The following is a 15,195-nucleotide window of genomic DNA, read 5'->3' on the forward strand; positions in this document are numbered from 1 at the left end:
ACTTGCTCCGCAGAGACACGGGCGGCAGGCGTCCACTGATGAATGCCCCCCAGGTGTGGTTCTTGGGCCCCGAGTGACCCACCATGTAAGTCAGCAGCCCTGACAGCGCTTGGCATGTCCAAAACCTCCCACTGATTCCTCTCCTTTTGTCCGTATTTTTTTTTTTTTTTTTTTGGTATGCGGGCCCCTCACTGTTGCGGCCCCTCCCGTTGCGGAGCACAGGCTCCGGACGCGCAGGCTCAGCGGCCATGGCTTACAGCCCAGCCGCTCTGTGGCATGTGGGATCCTCCCGGACCGGGGCACGAACCCACATCCCCTGCATCGGCAGGCGGACTCTCAACCACTGAGCCAACAGGGAAGCCCTCGTCCGTATTTTGTGGTCTCAAGACTGGCCTTCACCTCCACCTACCCACGTGACCTCTTGTTACTGCTTTAGAACCTGGCAGCTGACAAGAGCCCTCCAGAGCAGCCGGCTCAATGCATCACTGGTCTTCAGAGCCCAGGGAGAAGAGCAAGAGGACAAGAAAAAAGGAAGAGGGGCTTCAAAATTAAGCAGTCCCTTAACTTTTGACTATGTCAATGGGGATCTTCTTGAACTTGGGTAAGATAAAATGAGACAGGAGCCAGTAAGCAATTCCCAGCATGTAATCCATCACCTAGTGCAAACCTCTCATCGTTATTTTTTAGTTGGGTTCTGGTGGGCATCCAAAGGTTCAGGGCAAGAACCTGAAGGTTCTGGTGGGCATCCAAAGGTTCAGGGCAAGAACCTGAAGGTTCTGGTGGGCATCCAAAGGTTCAGGGCATAGCCCCGCTTCTTCCTCCTCGACGAATAGGCTTCAAATAGGAAAATAAGTTGTCCAGCCCGCCCTTATCAATCTCACACAAAACATTTTCAGTAGAAGGTATTGGTTTGGGACTCCTGAAAGCCCCAAGGAAATTCATTCCGGCCTCTGGACTTGGATATCAATCACACACACTCACAGGTTAGAGGGAGGGAAAGCCAGGGTTGGAGTTTCCTCTGTGATGACACTATTTATTGTGAAAAGGGAGAATAAACAGAAAAAAATATTCTACGTTCCCTCCCTTCTCTCTCTATGTGTAACAGCAAAGAAACTAGAACTCAAAACTCAGCCTAGAGGACAGGCACCATCACTCAGACGATCTCAATCAGTGACAGATGAGATCGAACTCAAAAGCATCTATGCCAAAGCTACCAAGCCATTCCAAACTTTGGGGTGTTTATTGCAGCCTTTTGTGGGCCCTGCCAATGTGAACCTTTGGAACAAAGCAGGCCTTCTCCACAAACAGTTTAATAGGATTTGGAAAATAAGCACCTACCCCCCAACAAATGGGAAACAGAAGCACGTGGCTCTGGGCAGGTGAAATCCCACTTCCATGAGCTACGCCCCAAGGTTTGAAGCTCTTGAAAATGAAGAGGGAGCAACTCCCCTGTTCAGTTATCCAATCTGCAGTTTAAAGCGCTATTGGACTATTCCCGAGGAAGGGGCCCCCCATGCACAGCCTAGGAGGAGCGACGGGGGAACCAGATACCTACTGTTGGCCTCCATGCGCATCTATCCTGCAGCAAAATGTCAAAACAAGGGACAGCTGAAGAGATTTGGAAGAGCACCTATTGCATTTCTCATAAGAGCAACACGAAAAGGAAAACAAGCATCAAATGCATGAGAGCTATCCCTTACGTGCAGGCTCTTAAACCTTTTAAAAACTCTTTTCAAAGGCAGCTCAAGGGGGAAATGTACCTGTGTGGCATGACAGCCATACTCGCTTTCATAAAAACCATCTGAAATTTGGCAAATCCAGTCCTCTAAACGGATCAGCCATTCAAAGGGAGGTGATCCTGTGGGCCAGGGTTCCCAATCCATTCATTTTCCCTGCAACAAAGCGGGGAGGCCTGCGCAGTACCATCCCAGGGAGGCAAGGGAGCACAAAGCATGGTGCCCATTCCCTCCCCCACTGGTCCTGGTGCTCCACGCTGGGACTCGTACTCATGGGGGAGCCTCCTCCCCCCTCCTCCCCCCTTCAAATCTCATGGGGAAAGTGAGGACCCAGGTGGAGAAGAGACAAAAGAGCCTATGCTCATTCTTTTTTTAAAAAGAAAAATTCCCATCGTGGTTTATATTTAAAATTGCTTTACGATAACAACTCAACTGAAGACGGCATTATGAGGCTTTCTACTTTCCTTCTTTAGGACCTGGATTTAGAAAACGAAGAAGGCTTACCCATTTTTGAAATAGAGGACATGGGCTCTCTGTAGTCCTGTTTCTAGGAAAAAACCTAGTTCTTGATCGTGGGAAGCAGAGCCAGGCTTAGGACTTCTGTTCTGAATATTAGAAAGTATTACCTAGAAGGGGAGAAAATCGGAAAACTAATCAGATCCACATGCAAGCCTACCTCCTTCAAACCCTGTCTCTAAATGCACTGCAGGACTTGAAAAATTCACGTCTGTAGGCAAACGTCCGTGCAAGGCACTGATGTAGAAGTATAGGGATAAGAAAAGCAGAGAGAATGACTTCTGCGAGACAGGGAACAACTGCTAACCCCGGGCCACGTGTGGCCCTCCTGGCACCGTGGACAGAGGAGAGAAGGGTGCTGATGAGCGCACGGTGCCAGGAGAAGCATTAGAGGCGGAGTGGCTCTGCCGAAGGCCAGGATGTTGACAGAAAGGCTGAGTGACACAGAAGCCGGTCCAGCAATGGACAGAAACAGTCAACATCCACCAGCGGCTGAGGTCACTGATGGGTGGCCCGTGGCTTCAGCCCTCCAGAGCTTGAGGAGCTTCAGAAAGAGCTGGAAAGTGCCATGATTGGCACTGGCTCTGGAATTAACCAGAGAGGGCCAACTCACCAGGCTACAGAGCTGAGGCCTGTGGACTGGGCAGCAGCCACCTATTCTCAAGGGGAGAGTTGAGAAAAACAACCTCGACTCTCCCGCTCCCCAAACTTGACCTCTTGTCAGCAGATAACAAGTTTTGAAAGGTTGACGTGTTTAGCCCCGCCAGAAAGACTGCCAACTAGTCAAACTAGTCAAGAGAAAAGCTTGCAAGTTGAGGGGGATGCAGTGAAGTGTACACACTTAGCTACTGTCACAGAGGCTGCTCTCCTTAAACTCGCAAGTCCAATAAAGCATTGATCAACCAGAAGCTACTTGTGGCCCATTTAAAAACCACAGGAGTTCTCTCCAAACATGCTGCCAACATCTGCTGAGTCAGCAGCTCTCCAAAGATCCAGCTGTTAGCCAAACCCCAAATATTTTAGAGGTCTCGAAATTGTTCTCCAAATGGAGTTGAAGCAATTGCTGGTTCTCTACCTTATGAGCTTTGGGGAGGGAAAAAAAAAGTAGAAGACACACAACGAACAATACGTTGTGGAACGAAATCCAGGTGGGCAACCCTTGCCTTTGAACTACATCCCAGCATCTTATCAAAACCGCCTGGCTCCTTCTTGACTTAGCCCTTGGCTCTGCAAGTGCTAAGGGGTAGGAAGGTGTTCCTCCTGCCTCTGAGAACTGTCATTTTTGGCTCCACCCTCACCCATCCTCGAAGTGTTGGAGATGCACAGAGTGCGGTTCTGGGCCCTTGACCTTCTCTGTTAAGTGTCTCTCATCCACTTCTCAAAAATCATCTACATGCTGACGAATCCCAAATTTATAACCTCTAGTCCAGACTTTCCCAGACTCATATATCCAACTACTTCCTTGACATTTCCAGTTAGGGGGTCCAACGCTGAAACTTAAAAAAATTATCCTCCATTTGCTTTTGATAATAGTTTTTAATTTTTTTAAATGCCATGATTATTTTAAAGTGAAAACAATGTAGTACAGTACAAAAAGAAAATTAAAAATCATCTCAAAATTCTACCACATAGAAATAGCCAGTGAACATTGATTGAACGATAACCCAGCTATCTCTGTGTACATATGTAGCAAGAGGAGAGAAAGATAAAAATCATTTTACAAACATTGAGATTGTTATACATACTGGTTTTAATTTTAATTAAATTTGACAGGAGAAACTAAAGTGTGACCAAAGTAATCACTCAACCTCAGAAAAATGTGGTTTTCTTACACATAGTTCATACATTTATGTCTCTCTAAAGTTAAAAATATGTTATATTTATTACATGTATGCATGTGTGTTATATGTATGTATATATAGACAGAAAGACAGAGACAGGGAGACAAAGAAAGAGACAGAGAAAGGACAGAAAGTAGGTCATTCTTTTATCTACATATTTCAACACTATACAGTATCTGTTGACCCAGAACAAAAACGAGGAAACTGACATATTCATACTACCTTCTCCTTTGCGTTCTCCTCAGCCTCTTATTTTTGTTATAGTACTGTTTTTTATTGCCAAGGTACCTAACAATTACGTTCTACCCCATAATTGTTTTGCATCAGTTCTATATCAAAATGCATTTGAGGGGCAAGATAGGGGTAGAGGATTAAGAGGTACAAACTAGTATGTATAAAATAAATATGCTACAAGGATATAGAGTACAACACAGGGAATACAGCCAATATTTTATAATAACTATAAATGGGATATAACCTTTATAAATTGTGAATCACTATGCTGTACCCCTAAAACTTATACAATATTGTACGTCAACTATACCTCAATCAATCAATCAAATGCATTCATTGTTTCTTTAATTCTTTATTTTAAATTGATTCTTGCTTGGTGGAATATTGCCAAAAAGGGCTCATGGATGCTACAGGCCCTGAATTCTTACAGGTGTAAGAATGTCTGTCTCTTGTCTCTGTTCCTCTAAACCTGAGTATGACATTCTCAGATTTCCCATTTTCTCTCCCTCAGAACATGGCAGACGATACTCCAGTCTTCCAACACTGACAGTTGCTGTGGACAACTCGGAAGCCAGCCTTACTGTTCTCCCTGCAGACAATCTGCAAAGAGCAGTCCTTTTCTCCCTGAAGTCTAGAAAATCTACCAGGTGTTGTCTTGCCATTCATCATTCTAGGTCAGCTATTCTTGGAACACAGCATGAACTCTCAATCTAAAAATTCAGATCTGTAGTATCAAGTGAGGCACTGGACTCGGGCTGCCATTCTGGGTTCAAAGCCCAGCTCCACTACTATGGGCAAGTCACAGTCTCTAAAGTTTTCTCATTGGTAAAATGGAGATGGTAATAGAATTTTTCACTTGGTGCAGTCCTATGAACTAAATGGAATAATAAATGGATAGAACACTTAGCACAGTATATAGCAAGTGCTGAATAAAGCCTTTCTTTGTTGAAGAATTTCTCTTTGATTATATAACTGTATTTTCTTATCTATTCTGTTTTTTTCCATTTTCTTTTTCAGGAATACTAATTGTGTGCACTGTCTTAATTACTGTAGCTTTGTACAATAGAAAGTTAAGAGATTGGGAAGTGTGAGTCCCTCAACTTTGTTCTTTTTCAAGATTGTTTTGGCTCTTCTGGTCCCTTGCATTTCCATATTAATTTGTGAATCAGCTTATCAATTTCTGCAAAAAAGGCAGCTAGGATTTTAATGGGGATTGGGTTGAATTTGTAGATCAATTTGGGGAGTATTGTCATCTTAACAAATTAAGTCTTTTGTTCTATGAGTGCAGGATGCCTTTCCATTTATGTAGGTTTTCTTTCATTTCTTTCAACAGTGATTTGTAGTTTTCAGAGTATAAGGTTTGAACTTCTTTTTATTATCCCAATGCATTTTAATCTTTTTGATGCTATTAGAAGTGGAATTACAATTTTAATTTCATTTTCAGATTGCTCATTGCTAGTGTGTACAAATAAAAGGGATTTTTGTATATTGACCTTGTATCCTACAACCTTGCTGAAATCGTTTATTATTTATAGTTTTTTGTGTGTGAATTCCTTAGAATTTTCTATATACAAGATCATGTCATCTGTAAATATAGTTTTACTTCTTTTAAAAAAAACATTTATTTTTTGTCTGTGTTGGGTCTCTCTTGCTGCACGCTGGCTTTCTCTAGTTGCGGCGAGCAGGGGCTACTCTTCATTGCGGTGAGTGTGCTTCTCATTGTGGTGGCTTCTCTTGCTGTGGAGCATGGGCTCTAGGCGTGCAGGCTCAGAGGGCTTCAGTAGTTGTGGCACGCGGGCTCAGTAGCTGTGGCTTGCAGGTTCTAGAGTGCAGGCTCAGTAGTTGTGGCTCACGGGCTTAGTTGCTCCACAGCATGTGGGATCTTCCCGGACCAGGGATCAAACCCATGTCCCCTGCACTGGCAGGTGGGTTCTTAACCACTGTGCCACCAGGGAAGTCCCTCCCTTTTCAATCTGGATGCCTTTTATTTCTTTTTCCTGACTAATCTGATCTTGGAAGGAAAGCATCCACTCTTTCACCATTACATATGTTGTTAGACATGGGTTTTCACGGATGCCTTCTATCAGGTTGAGGATATTAACTTTTTAAAAAAATTTTTCTTTACTTCTATTCCTAGTTTGTTGTGTGTTTTTTTATCATGAGGAGTGTTGGACTTTGCCAAATGAGTTCTCTGCATCTACTGAGATTATCATTATCATGTGGTTTTTGTCCTTTATTCTATTTATATGTTGTATTACATTCATTGATTTCCATATGTTAAATCAGCCTTGCATTTCTGAAAAGAATCTCCCTTGATGGTATATAATTCTTTCTCTTTGCTGTCAGACTCAGTTTGCTGGTATTTTGTTGAGGATATCTGCATCTGTATTCATAAGAGACACTGGTTTCTGAGACTTCCCTGGTGGCGCAGTGGTTAAGAATCCTCCTGCCAATGCAGGGGACACAGGTTCGAGCCCTGGTCTGGGAAAATCCCACCTGCCGCGGAGCAACTAAGCCTGTGCACCACAACTACTGATCCTGTGCTCTAGAGCCCAAGTGCCGCAACTACTGGAGCCTGCGTGCCTAGAGCCCATGCTCCACAGCAAGAGAAGCTACCGCAATGTAGAAGCCCGCACACCGCAACAAAGAGTAGCCCCCAAGCCCCCACTCACCGCAACTAGAGAAAGCCCACGCACAGCAATGAAGACCCAACACAGCCAAAAATAAATAAATAAATAAATAAATAAATTAATTAATACAAAAAAAGAGATACTGGTCTCATAAAATTAGTTAGGGAGTGTTTTACTCCTCTTCTACTTTCTGAAAGCTTCTATAGTACTGGCCTCATTTCTCCCTTAAATTGAATCTCTCTTCATTGAATTCACCAAGGAAGACAACTTGACCTGTAGTTTTCTTTATGGGAAGATTTTTAATGATAATGTCAATTTCTTTAATTCATATAGGTATACTTGAGTTATCTATTCTTTCTTGAGTGAGCTTTGGTACTTTGTGTCTTTCAGGGAATTTGTCTATTTTCTATAAATGATCAAGTTTATTTGCATAAAGTTGGTCATAATTTTCCCTTACACCCTTTCAATGTCTATAGATCTATAGAAGTGCCTCCTTTTTTCTGGGTATCGATAATTTGTGTCTTCTCTCTTTAATTCTTGTTCATCTTATTAATAGTTTACACAAATTTTATTGATCTTTTCTAAGACTCCATTTTTGGTTTCACTAGTTTTCTCTACTGTTTATCTGTTTTCTATTTCACTGATTTCTGTTCTAATCTTTCTTATTCCCTTCCTTCTGCTTATTTTGGCTTTAATTTGTTCATCTTTTTCTAGTTCCTTGAGTTGGAAATGTAGATCATTGATTTGAAATTTTTCTTCTTTTCTACTATACACATTTAATGTTATAAACTCTTCTATACATTTTGTTTTCTATATCTTGAAGCTCTATTATTAGGTATACATACTTTTAGGATTATAATGTCTTGATGAATTGACTCCTTTTATTATATCTCCCTTTATCTCCTATAATATCCCTTGTTTCTAATTCTACCTTATGATATAATACAGCCACTCTAGCTTTGTTTTGATTATTGTTTGCATAGTGTGTAATTTTACCTTTTATCTACCTATGGTTTAATATTTAAATCATTTTCTTGTAGATAGAGAATCTCTGCCTTTAAATTGGGGTGCTTAGACAATTTACATTTAATATGATTATTGACATGTTTGGAACCATCTTGCTAGTTTTTTTTTTACTTGTCCCATATGTTCTTTGTTCCTTTTTCTCACTTTCTTCTTTCTTTTTTTTTTTTTTTTTGGATTGATGATTCCATTTCATTTCCACTATCAACTGGTTAATTATGTCTCTTTTATTCTTATTTTTTAGTGGCTGCCCTAGGGTTTACAATATAGCTCTTTATAATATCTCTAAGTGATAGTACACCAATTCATATATAGAATAAACACCTTATAACGATATATTTCTATTTCCTCCACTATCTTTTTTGCTGTTGTTGCCACACATTTTACTTCTATATTATAAATCCCATAATACATTGTTCATATTTTTGGTTTAGGTAGTCGATTATCTTTTAAAGAAATTAAACATAAGAAAGTCTTCTTTATTTACCCTCATTGTAACCATTTATGATGCTCTTGATTTCACTGTGTGGGTCTGTATTTTCTTCTGCTTGAAGAACTTCTTTAACATTTCTTGTCACACAGGTGTGCTGGCAATGCATTCTGTCAACTTTTATTTGTTCTAAAAAAGCCTTCATTTGTCTTTCCAGTGTCTTCTAATCTGCATATCGTTTTCTGATGATGTCTTCTATAACTCTTACCTTTATTCGTCTGTATTTAAAGTTTCTTTTTCTCTGGTTGCCTTCAAGACTTTTGTCCTTGATTTACAACACTTTGTCTATGATGTGTCTAAGTGTGTGTTTGTATTTATCCTGCTTGGGGTTCTCTGAGATTCTTGGATCTTAGATTCTTTGCTGTGTTTCAGTAATTCTGAAAACTTCTTAACCATTTTCTCTCTTTTTTTTTTTTGCAGTACGCAGGCCTCTCACTGTTGTGGCCTCTCCCGTTGCGGAGCACAGGCTCCAGTCGTGCAGGCTCAGCAGCCATGGCTCACGGGCCCAGCCGCTCCGCGGCATGTGGGATCTTCCTGGACCGGGGCACAAACCTGTGTCCCCTGCATCGGCAAGCGGACTCTCAACCACTGCGCCACCAGGGAAGCCCAACAATTTTCTCTTCAAATAGTTCTGCTGTCCCAGTTTCTCTCTCTTATCCTCTTGGGGCACCAAATACATATATGATATTTTCCCACAGCTCTTGGTTGCTCTGTTCTGTTTTTTTCCCACTCTTTTTTATTTTCTTTTTGTGTTTCTCTTTGAATAATCTCTATTAACCTATCTTCAAATGAAGGATTTTTTCTTAGCTCTTTCCAGTCTTCTAATAAACTATCAAAGAAGTTCCTCATCTCTTATATCATGTTTTGTTATTTCTAGCATTTAATTATACTTTTTTTATAGTTTCCTTCTCCTTGTTGAAATTCCCATCTGTTCCTGCATGATGCATATCTTTTCCATGATATCCTTTAACATATAACTCATGGGTATTTTAAAGTTCCTATCTGATAGTTCTAATACCTGGGTCATTTCTGGGTTTTGTTTTGTTTATTGCTCTTCACAGTGATTTGTTTATTCCTGTTTGTGTGTGTATATATATGTATCTTATAATTTTTTTTTTTTTTTTTTTTGGTGGTACGCGGGCCTCTCACTGTTGTGGCCTCTCCCGTTGCAGAGCACAGCCTCCGGATGTGCAGGCCCAGCGGCCATGGCCCATGGGCCCAGCCACTCCACGGCATGTGGGATCCTCCCGGACTGGGGCACAGACCCGCGTCCCCTGCATCAGCAGGCGGACTCTCAAGCACTTCGCCACCAGGGAAGCCCTTAATTTTTAATTTATTGTTGACAATTGTGTATACAGAAATAAACTGAGTTAAATAATATTTACACCTGAAAATGTGTACCCCTTTTCTCTTATCAGGCCCTAAGTGTTGGGGATTGAGTCAACCTAGTCAGTAGTTGAGCTGGAGCTGGGTTTTATTGTTTCTACAGTTACCTCCAATGCACCATGGGCTTCAAACTCCTCCAGCATTGGGCTGCTAACTGTGGGACTTGGGATGCCAGAAGGTTTTCCTCAGTGTTTCTATTCCACCCTCAGCTTTTAGCAGTCTCTGTATGCTTGCACTACAGAGGAGTTCTCTCTCCACATTCACGCCCCTTTCCCAGTAGTAGTCTGCTGTTTCATAGTACTTGGTGCTGTGTTTGTTATGTGGCTGGTGGTGGAAGGGAGAAATTCTTGGTTCTCCTGGTCCAGCCTCAGTCTTAAGAAGGGTCTGTACACCAGAACCTCAGGGATGGGGCTCATCTTCAAGAGCCCCTTTCTGGGCATCTCCCTCTTAGCTCCTGGAATGCCTTCCTGGGACAAAAGCCATATAACTTCTACCCCAGAGAAACTTTGAGAATGATTACACTCCTAGGAGTCCAGATTCAGCCCCAAACTGAAGCCTCTACTTATCACTCCATCTTATAAATACAGCTGGTCCTGTATCCACAGGTTCCACATCTGCAGATACGGAGGGCCGACTGTACTATGCCATATTATATAAGGGACTTGAGCATCTGCAGATTCTGGTATTCACAGGGGGTCCTGGAACTAATCCCCCACAGATACCGAGGGGCGACTGTAACGTCATCCAGCCAGCTGTCCAAATCAGACACTGGGGAGTGAGCCTTGAGACCTTGACACTCTCTCACATCTAATCTATTACTATTTTCCTCCTAATTATTTCTCAAATGTCTGTATGTATCCATTTCCACAACCATAACTTTCATCAAAGCTACCATCACTTCCTGTTAGATTTCTACAGCAGCCTCCTAAATAGAGTCTCCACGTCCTCTCCTGCTCCTTAACTTCCTTTCCACCCTCCACAAGCAGCCTGAATACTTTTTTAAAACACAGTGTGGATCATGTTACTCTTGTGCTCTTTCTCACCTCTCATGTATCAGCTTGATTGTCATTTCTCAGAAGGGCCTTCCCTGAGCACTAACATAAAGCAGGCCTACCTCTATTATTCCCTCCCACAGCATCCTATTCTATTCCTTCATTGCATTTATTAATTTTTTTTTTTTTTGCGGTACGCAGGCCTCTCACTGTTGTGGCCTCTCCCGTTGCGGAGCACAGGCTCCAGACGCGCAGGCTCAGCGGCCATGGCCCATGGGTCTAGCTGCTCCGCGGCATGTGGGATCCTCCTGGACCGGGGCACGAACCCGCGTCCCCGGCATCGGCAGGCGGACTCCCAACCAGTGCGCCACCAGGGAAGCCTTATTAATGTATTTTTTACTTGATTATTGGCTGTCTCCCTCCATGGTGCTGCACCTTCTGCAAAGTCAGGGGCCATGTCTATTCCATTTACTAATATATCCAGTGTCTATTGCTGTGTCTGGGACAGGGTAAGCATTCAATGTACATAGTAAATGTAGTAAATGAATAAAACACATAGTAAATGAATGAATGAATAAATTTGCAGGGCCAATAAGAAATGCAGGGAAAAAAGCAATAAGAAAATAACCTATTCTGCATTAGGCACTGTGAAGGTACATAGACTATCTCATTTATTCTCCCACAAAAACCCACTGAGACGCACACTATTACCCTCTCTTTACTGAAGGGGAAACTGAGACTTTGCTCCACTGAGCAAGTTGCCCAAATCACATGGCTAACGAGTGTTAAGGCTGGTGTTGAAACTCAGTTCTACCTGACTCTGCAGTACGACTCCTCTCCCTTTGTCCTATTAGTCTGCATTTGCTTGCAGAACAAAGCCCAAAAGACAAGGTCAGGGCTGCCAGGATGAGGCAGGATGGGAAAAATGCAAGGTGGATGAGAGAGGGAATAGCTTAGCTCAGAGTTTGCCCTGAAGTCTAAGTATCTTGGATTTAATCCCTTCCTCACAAAGAGCCTCTAACACATGGGCCTGGGCAGGACCATTGTTTGGCAGTGTCGAAGCCACCACTTTTTCTGTGGATAAACACTTCCCTGTGAGAGGACTGCCAACAAGTATCCGTAACAAGTACAGCCTGCTTTGGCAAAAGCACACACCCAACACCTGAGGAAGCATGACAGGAAGTGGGCAGGGGCCAAAGATTTTAGGTCAAAAGGCCCAGGTTCAAGGTCTGGTTCTGACATGCCTCACCACTTGTGGACTTAGGACAACTCCTTTGATCTCTCAGATCTTCATTGTGTTCATCTGATTAATGGGGATAATAATATATACCTACATAATTGTTATGAACTGCAAATGAGAAACGTAATGAGCATGTAAACATTATAATCCTTACTGGAGATATATTAAAGTATCACCTTCAAGTAGGAACAAAATAAGGATACTTTCCACCACCTTTATAATAACATTGTTTTAGAAAAGTCTGGAGATAGGGCATGAAAGAGAGATAAAGTGGAAAATACTAGAAAGGAAGAAAGAATAACGACAAAAATCATTCCTCTGCCATACGTTCATATCCTTAGAAAAATGAAAAGAATCACTATATTTATGGAGGAGTTCAGCATTGTGGCTGATAATCCTGTGTTGCTATCCTTGTCAGCCTTCAAGGTTCAGCTCAGGTGTCATCTCTCCCAGGAGCCATCCCTGAACTTCCGCACGGGTCCAAGACCCTTCTCTGGGCTTGCAGAATTCTCTGAGCATTCCCCACCAAAGCAGCCCACGTGCTGTTTATGGACCTGTGTCCTCAGAAAACAGTAAGTTTCCTGAGGACATGCTCTGTGGCTTATTTCTTCTAGTGCCCCTGGTGTCAAGCACAGTGTGCAGAACAAAGAAGGCACTCATTAAATATTTTTGTAATTGAATTTTAAAAACCAAAGCATTGCTATATGTGAAAATACAATGAAACAAATGATCCTATACGTGAAGCAATACAAATAGAAAAGATCTGGGAATACAATCCATCTACTGAAGTCTGTAAAACAAAAATCTTGCAAAATGGAAAGAGGTATCATGGTCACAGATGAGTAAAGACTAAATATAATTCTCCAAACCAATGTATAGCGTTAATAAAAATTTGACCAAATCCCAATTATTCTAAAATGCATCTAGAAATACCAACAGAAAAGGACAAAGGGTATTCTGAAAAATAAGGAGTTACTAATCCCTTCAGATGTTAAAAAATATCATAAAGAAGCACTTATTAACCAGTGTTACACTGGTGCAATATAAGATTAGCAGAACAAAATAGGAAAGTTCAGAAATTACTGTTGTGTCTAAAATTTTATTAAATGACTTAAAATACATAACAGAAATATGAAAAAAGAAAGATAAGATCATCTTAAAGTGGTACTGAAGTCTGAGGAAAACATTAGAGTCATATCTAATACCTTACACCAAAATAAATCTCTCCAACAAGATTTGAAAATTAAAAGTTTTTTTTAAAAAAAATGAAAAATGGTTGAAAACTTTTTAAATCCTAGAGAAGATTTATCCCAGTATTTCAGCTTTAAAACAATGAAATAAATGTAATAAAAAGATAATCAGATTCAACTAATATATATAATAGATTTAAAATTTATGAACAATTTAGAAATGGAAAAGTACTGAGTGGGAAATCATTCAGAGCAAACATAATAATGGGTTAACATATTTATGGTATAAAAGCTTGATTCAAATTATAAGAATAATACTACATGCTAAAACCAGAGAGAAAGTATAAACAAACAAAAAAGAAATATAACAAGGTCAAACGTAAAGTTATCATATGACCCAGCAATTCCACTCCCAGGAATATACTCAAGAAAAATGAAAACATTTGTCCACACGAAATCTTAGATACAAAAAGTTATAGCAGCATTATTATAATAGCCCAAAGTAGAAACAACCCAAATAATAAATGATAAAATGATGAATGGATAAACATAATGTAGGATCTCCATACAATGGCATGTTATTTGGCAATAAAAAGACATGAAGTACCAATACATGCTGCAACATGAGAACATTATGCTAAGCCAAAGAAGCCAGTCATAAAAGACCACATGTTGTATGGTTTGATTTATAGGAAATGTCTAGAATATACACATCTATAGAGACTGGAGAAATTGGAGGTAAATGGGGAGTGACTGCTAATACGTACAGGGTTTCTCTTGGGGGTGATGAAAATGTTTTGAAATTAAATATTGGTGATGGTTGCACAACTCTGTGACTACATTAAAAACCACTGAATTGAATACTTTAAATGGGTAAATTCTATGGTATGTGAATTATATCTCAATAATGCTGTGATTTAAAAAAAAGAAAAGAAATATAGCTAGTAAGCAAATAGATGGAAAAAATTTCAACCTGACTGATGGTCAAAGAAATGCAGGCCAAAATGGCAAAGTACTGTTTTCACCTAGCAAATCAGCAAAGTAACTTAGAAACAAATGCGACCCCGTCAAGATTGCAGAGCAACCACTACTCTCCTGTATGGCCAAAGGTAGAAGATGTTAGTATGACTTGTAGAAAGCAATTGGATACAATATATAGTAACGAGAATGTTAAAAATGTCCCGACTTCTGGGAATTTGCCCTTAGGAAACAAAGCAAAACAAGGGAAAAGCTACCTGAAGGAAGCTGGCACCAGAGCACTATAAAAACAGGCTATACCCAACTATAAGTGAATTATATCATAGAGGCCATCCACTTGATAAAATATTACATAACCATGACAACACTTTGAAGTTTTGATGTAATGTTGAGCGAAAAAAGACAGATATAGATCCCTTTAAAGCTATACAATTATGAGGGCAAAGACTGACCAAGAACATACAAAAATTAAAATAAGCTACTGTTCTTTTCTGGTTTCCAGGCTTTTCTAACTCAGCTTTAAGTGTGCGGTAGCCTCCTTTCCCAGCCAGTCAGATGGCAGCCTCAAAGTCAGAGCAACATACTGGCCAGTCAGTTTCTTGACATTTCTTTAAGGAAGTTGTTTATTCAGATGTACTACATTAAGCCATGACCTATAACCTGCTGCTTCAGCTTAAGTGAAAAGGCAGGGATTAGGAAGAAGAGAAGGGAGAATCCATCTTTTCTTCATGGTCTCATGCTTTAGACCCAAAAGCACAGCCACATGGACCTCCAGAGTCACACCCTGCCTTCCGTGTCAGTAGCACTGAGTACTTTTCCTAGGACATCTCGTTTGAGTTCAAGACACACAGTAACCTTAATCTAATCCAGTTGTGAATCCAACGTCTTGGCTGTGTCACTGCGAGTTCTTCCTGTGGGGAGGACAGAATCCGCTCAAGG

The 15,195-nt window shown here is 40.9% G+C and overlaps 1 protein-coding gene across 4 annotated transcripts in view; it reads right to left on the bottom strand.

Moving 5' to 3' along the window:
• TTC7B (tetratricopeptide repeat domain 7B) overlaps positions 1 to 15,195 on the bottom strand; it is a gene marked incomplete at both ends in the record, with an annotated part of 240,931 nt that overhangs the window by 163,116 nt on the left and 62,620 nt on the right. For 3 of the 4 annotated variants that reach the window (XM_079699318.1, XM_079699317.1, XM_079699316.1), the window contains one exon: positions 2,241 to 2,362. In XM_079699318.1, coding sequence (XP_079555444.1) covers positions 2,241 to 2,362 — 122 coding nt within the window. Of the gene's footprint in view, positions 1 to 1,555; positions 1,580 to 2,240; positions 2,363 to 15,195 lie in introns of all 4 variants that reach the window. The other variant, XM_079699319.1, reaches the window with a different exon arrangement.

Source organism: Hyperoodon ampullatus, assembly GCF_949752795.1.
Source record: "Hyperoodon ampullatus genome assembly, chromosome: 3".
Taxonomy (NCBI): domain Eukaryota; kingdom Metazoa; phylum Chordata; class Mammalia; order Artiodactyla; family Ziphiidae; genus Hyperoodon; species Hyperoodon ampullatus.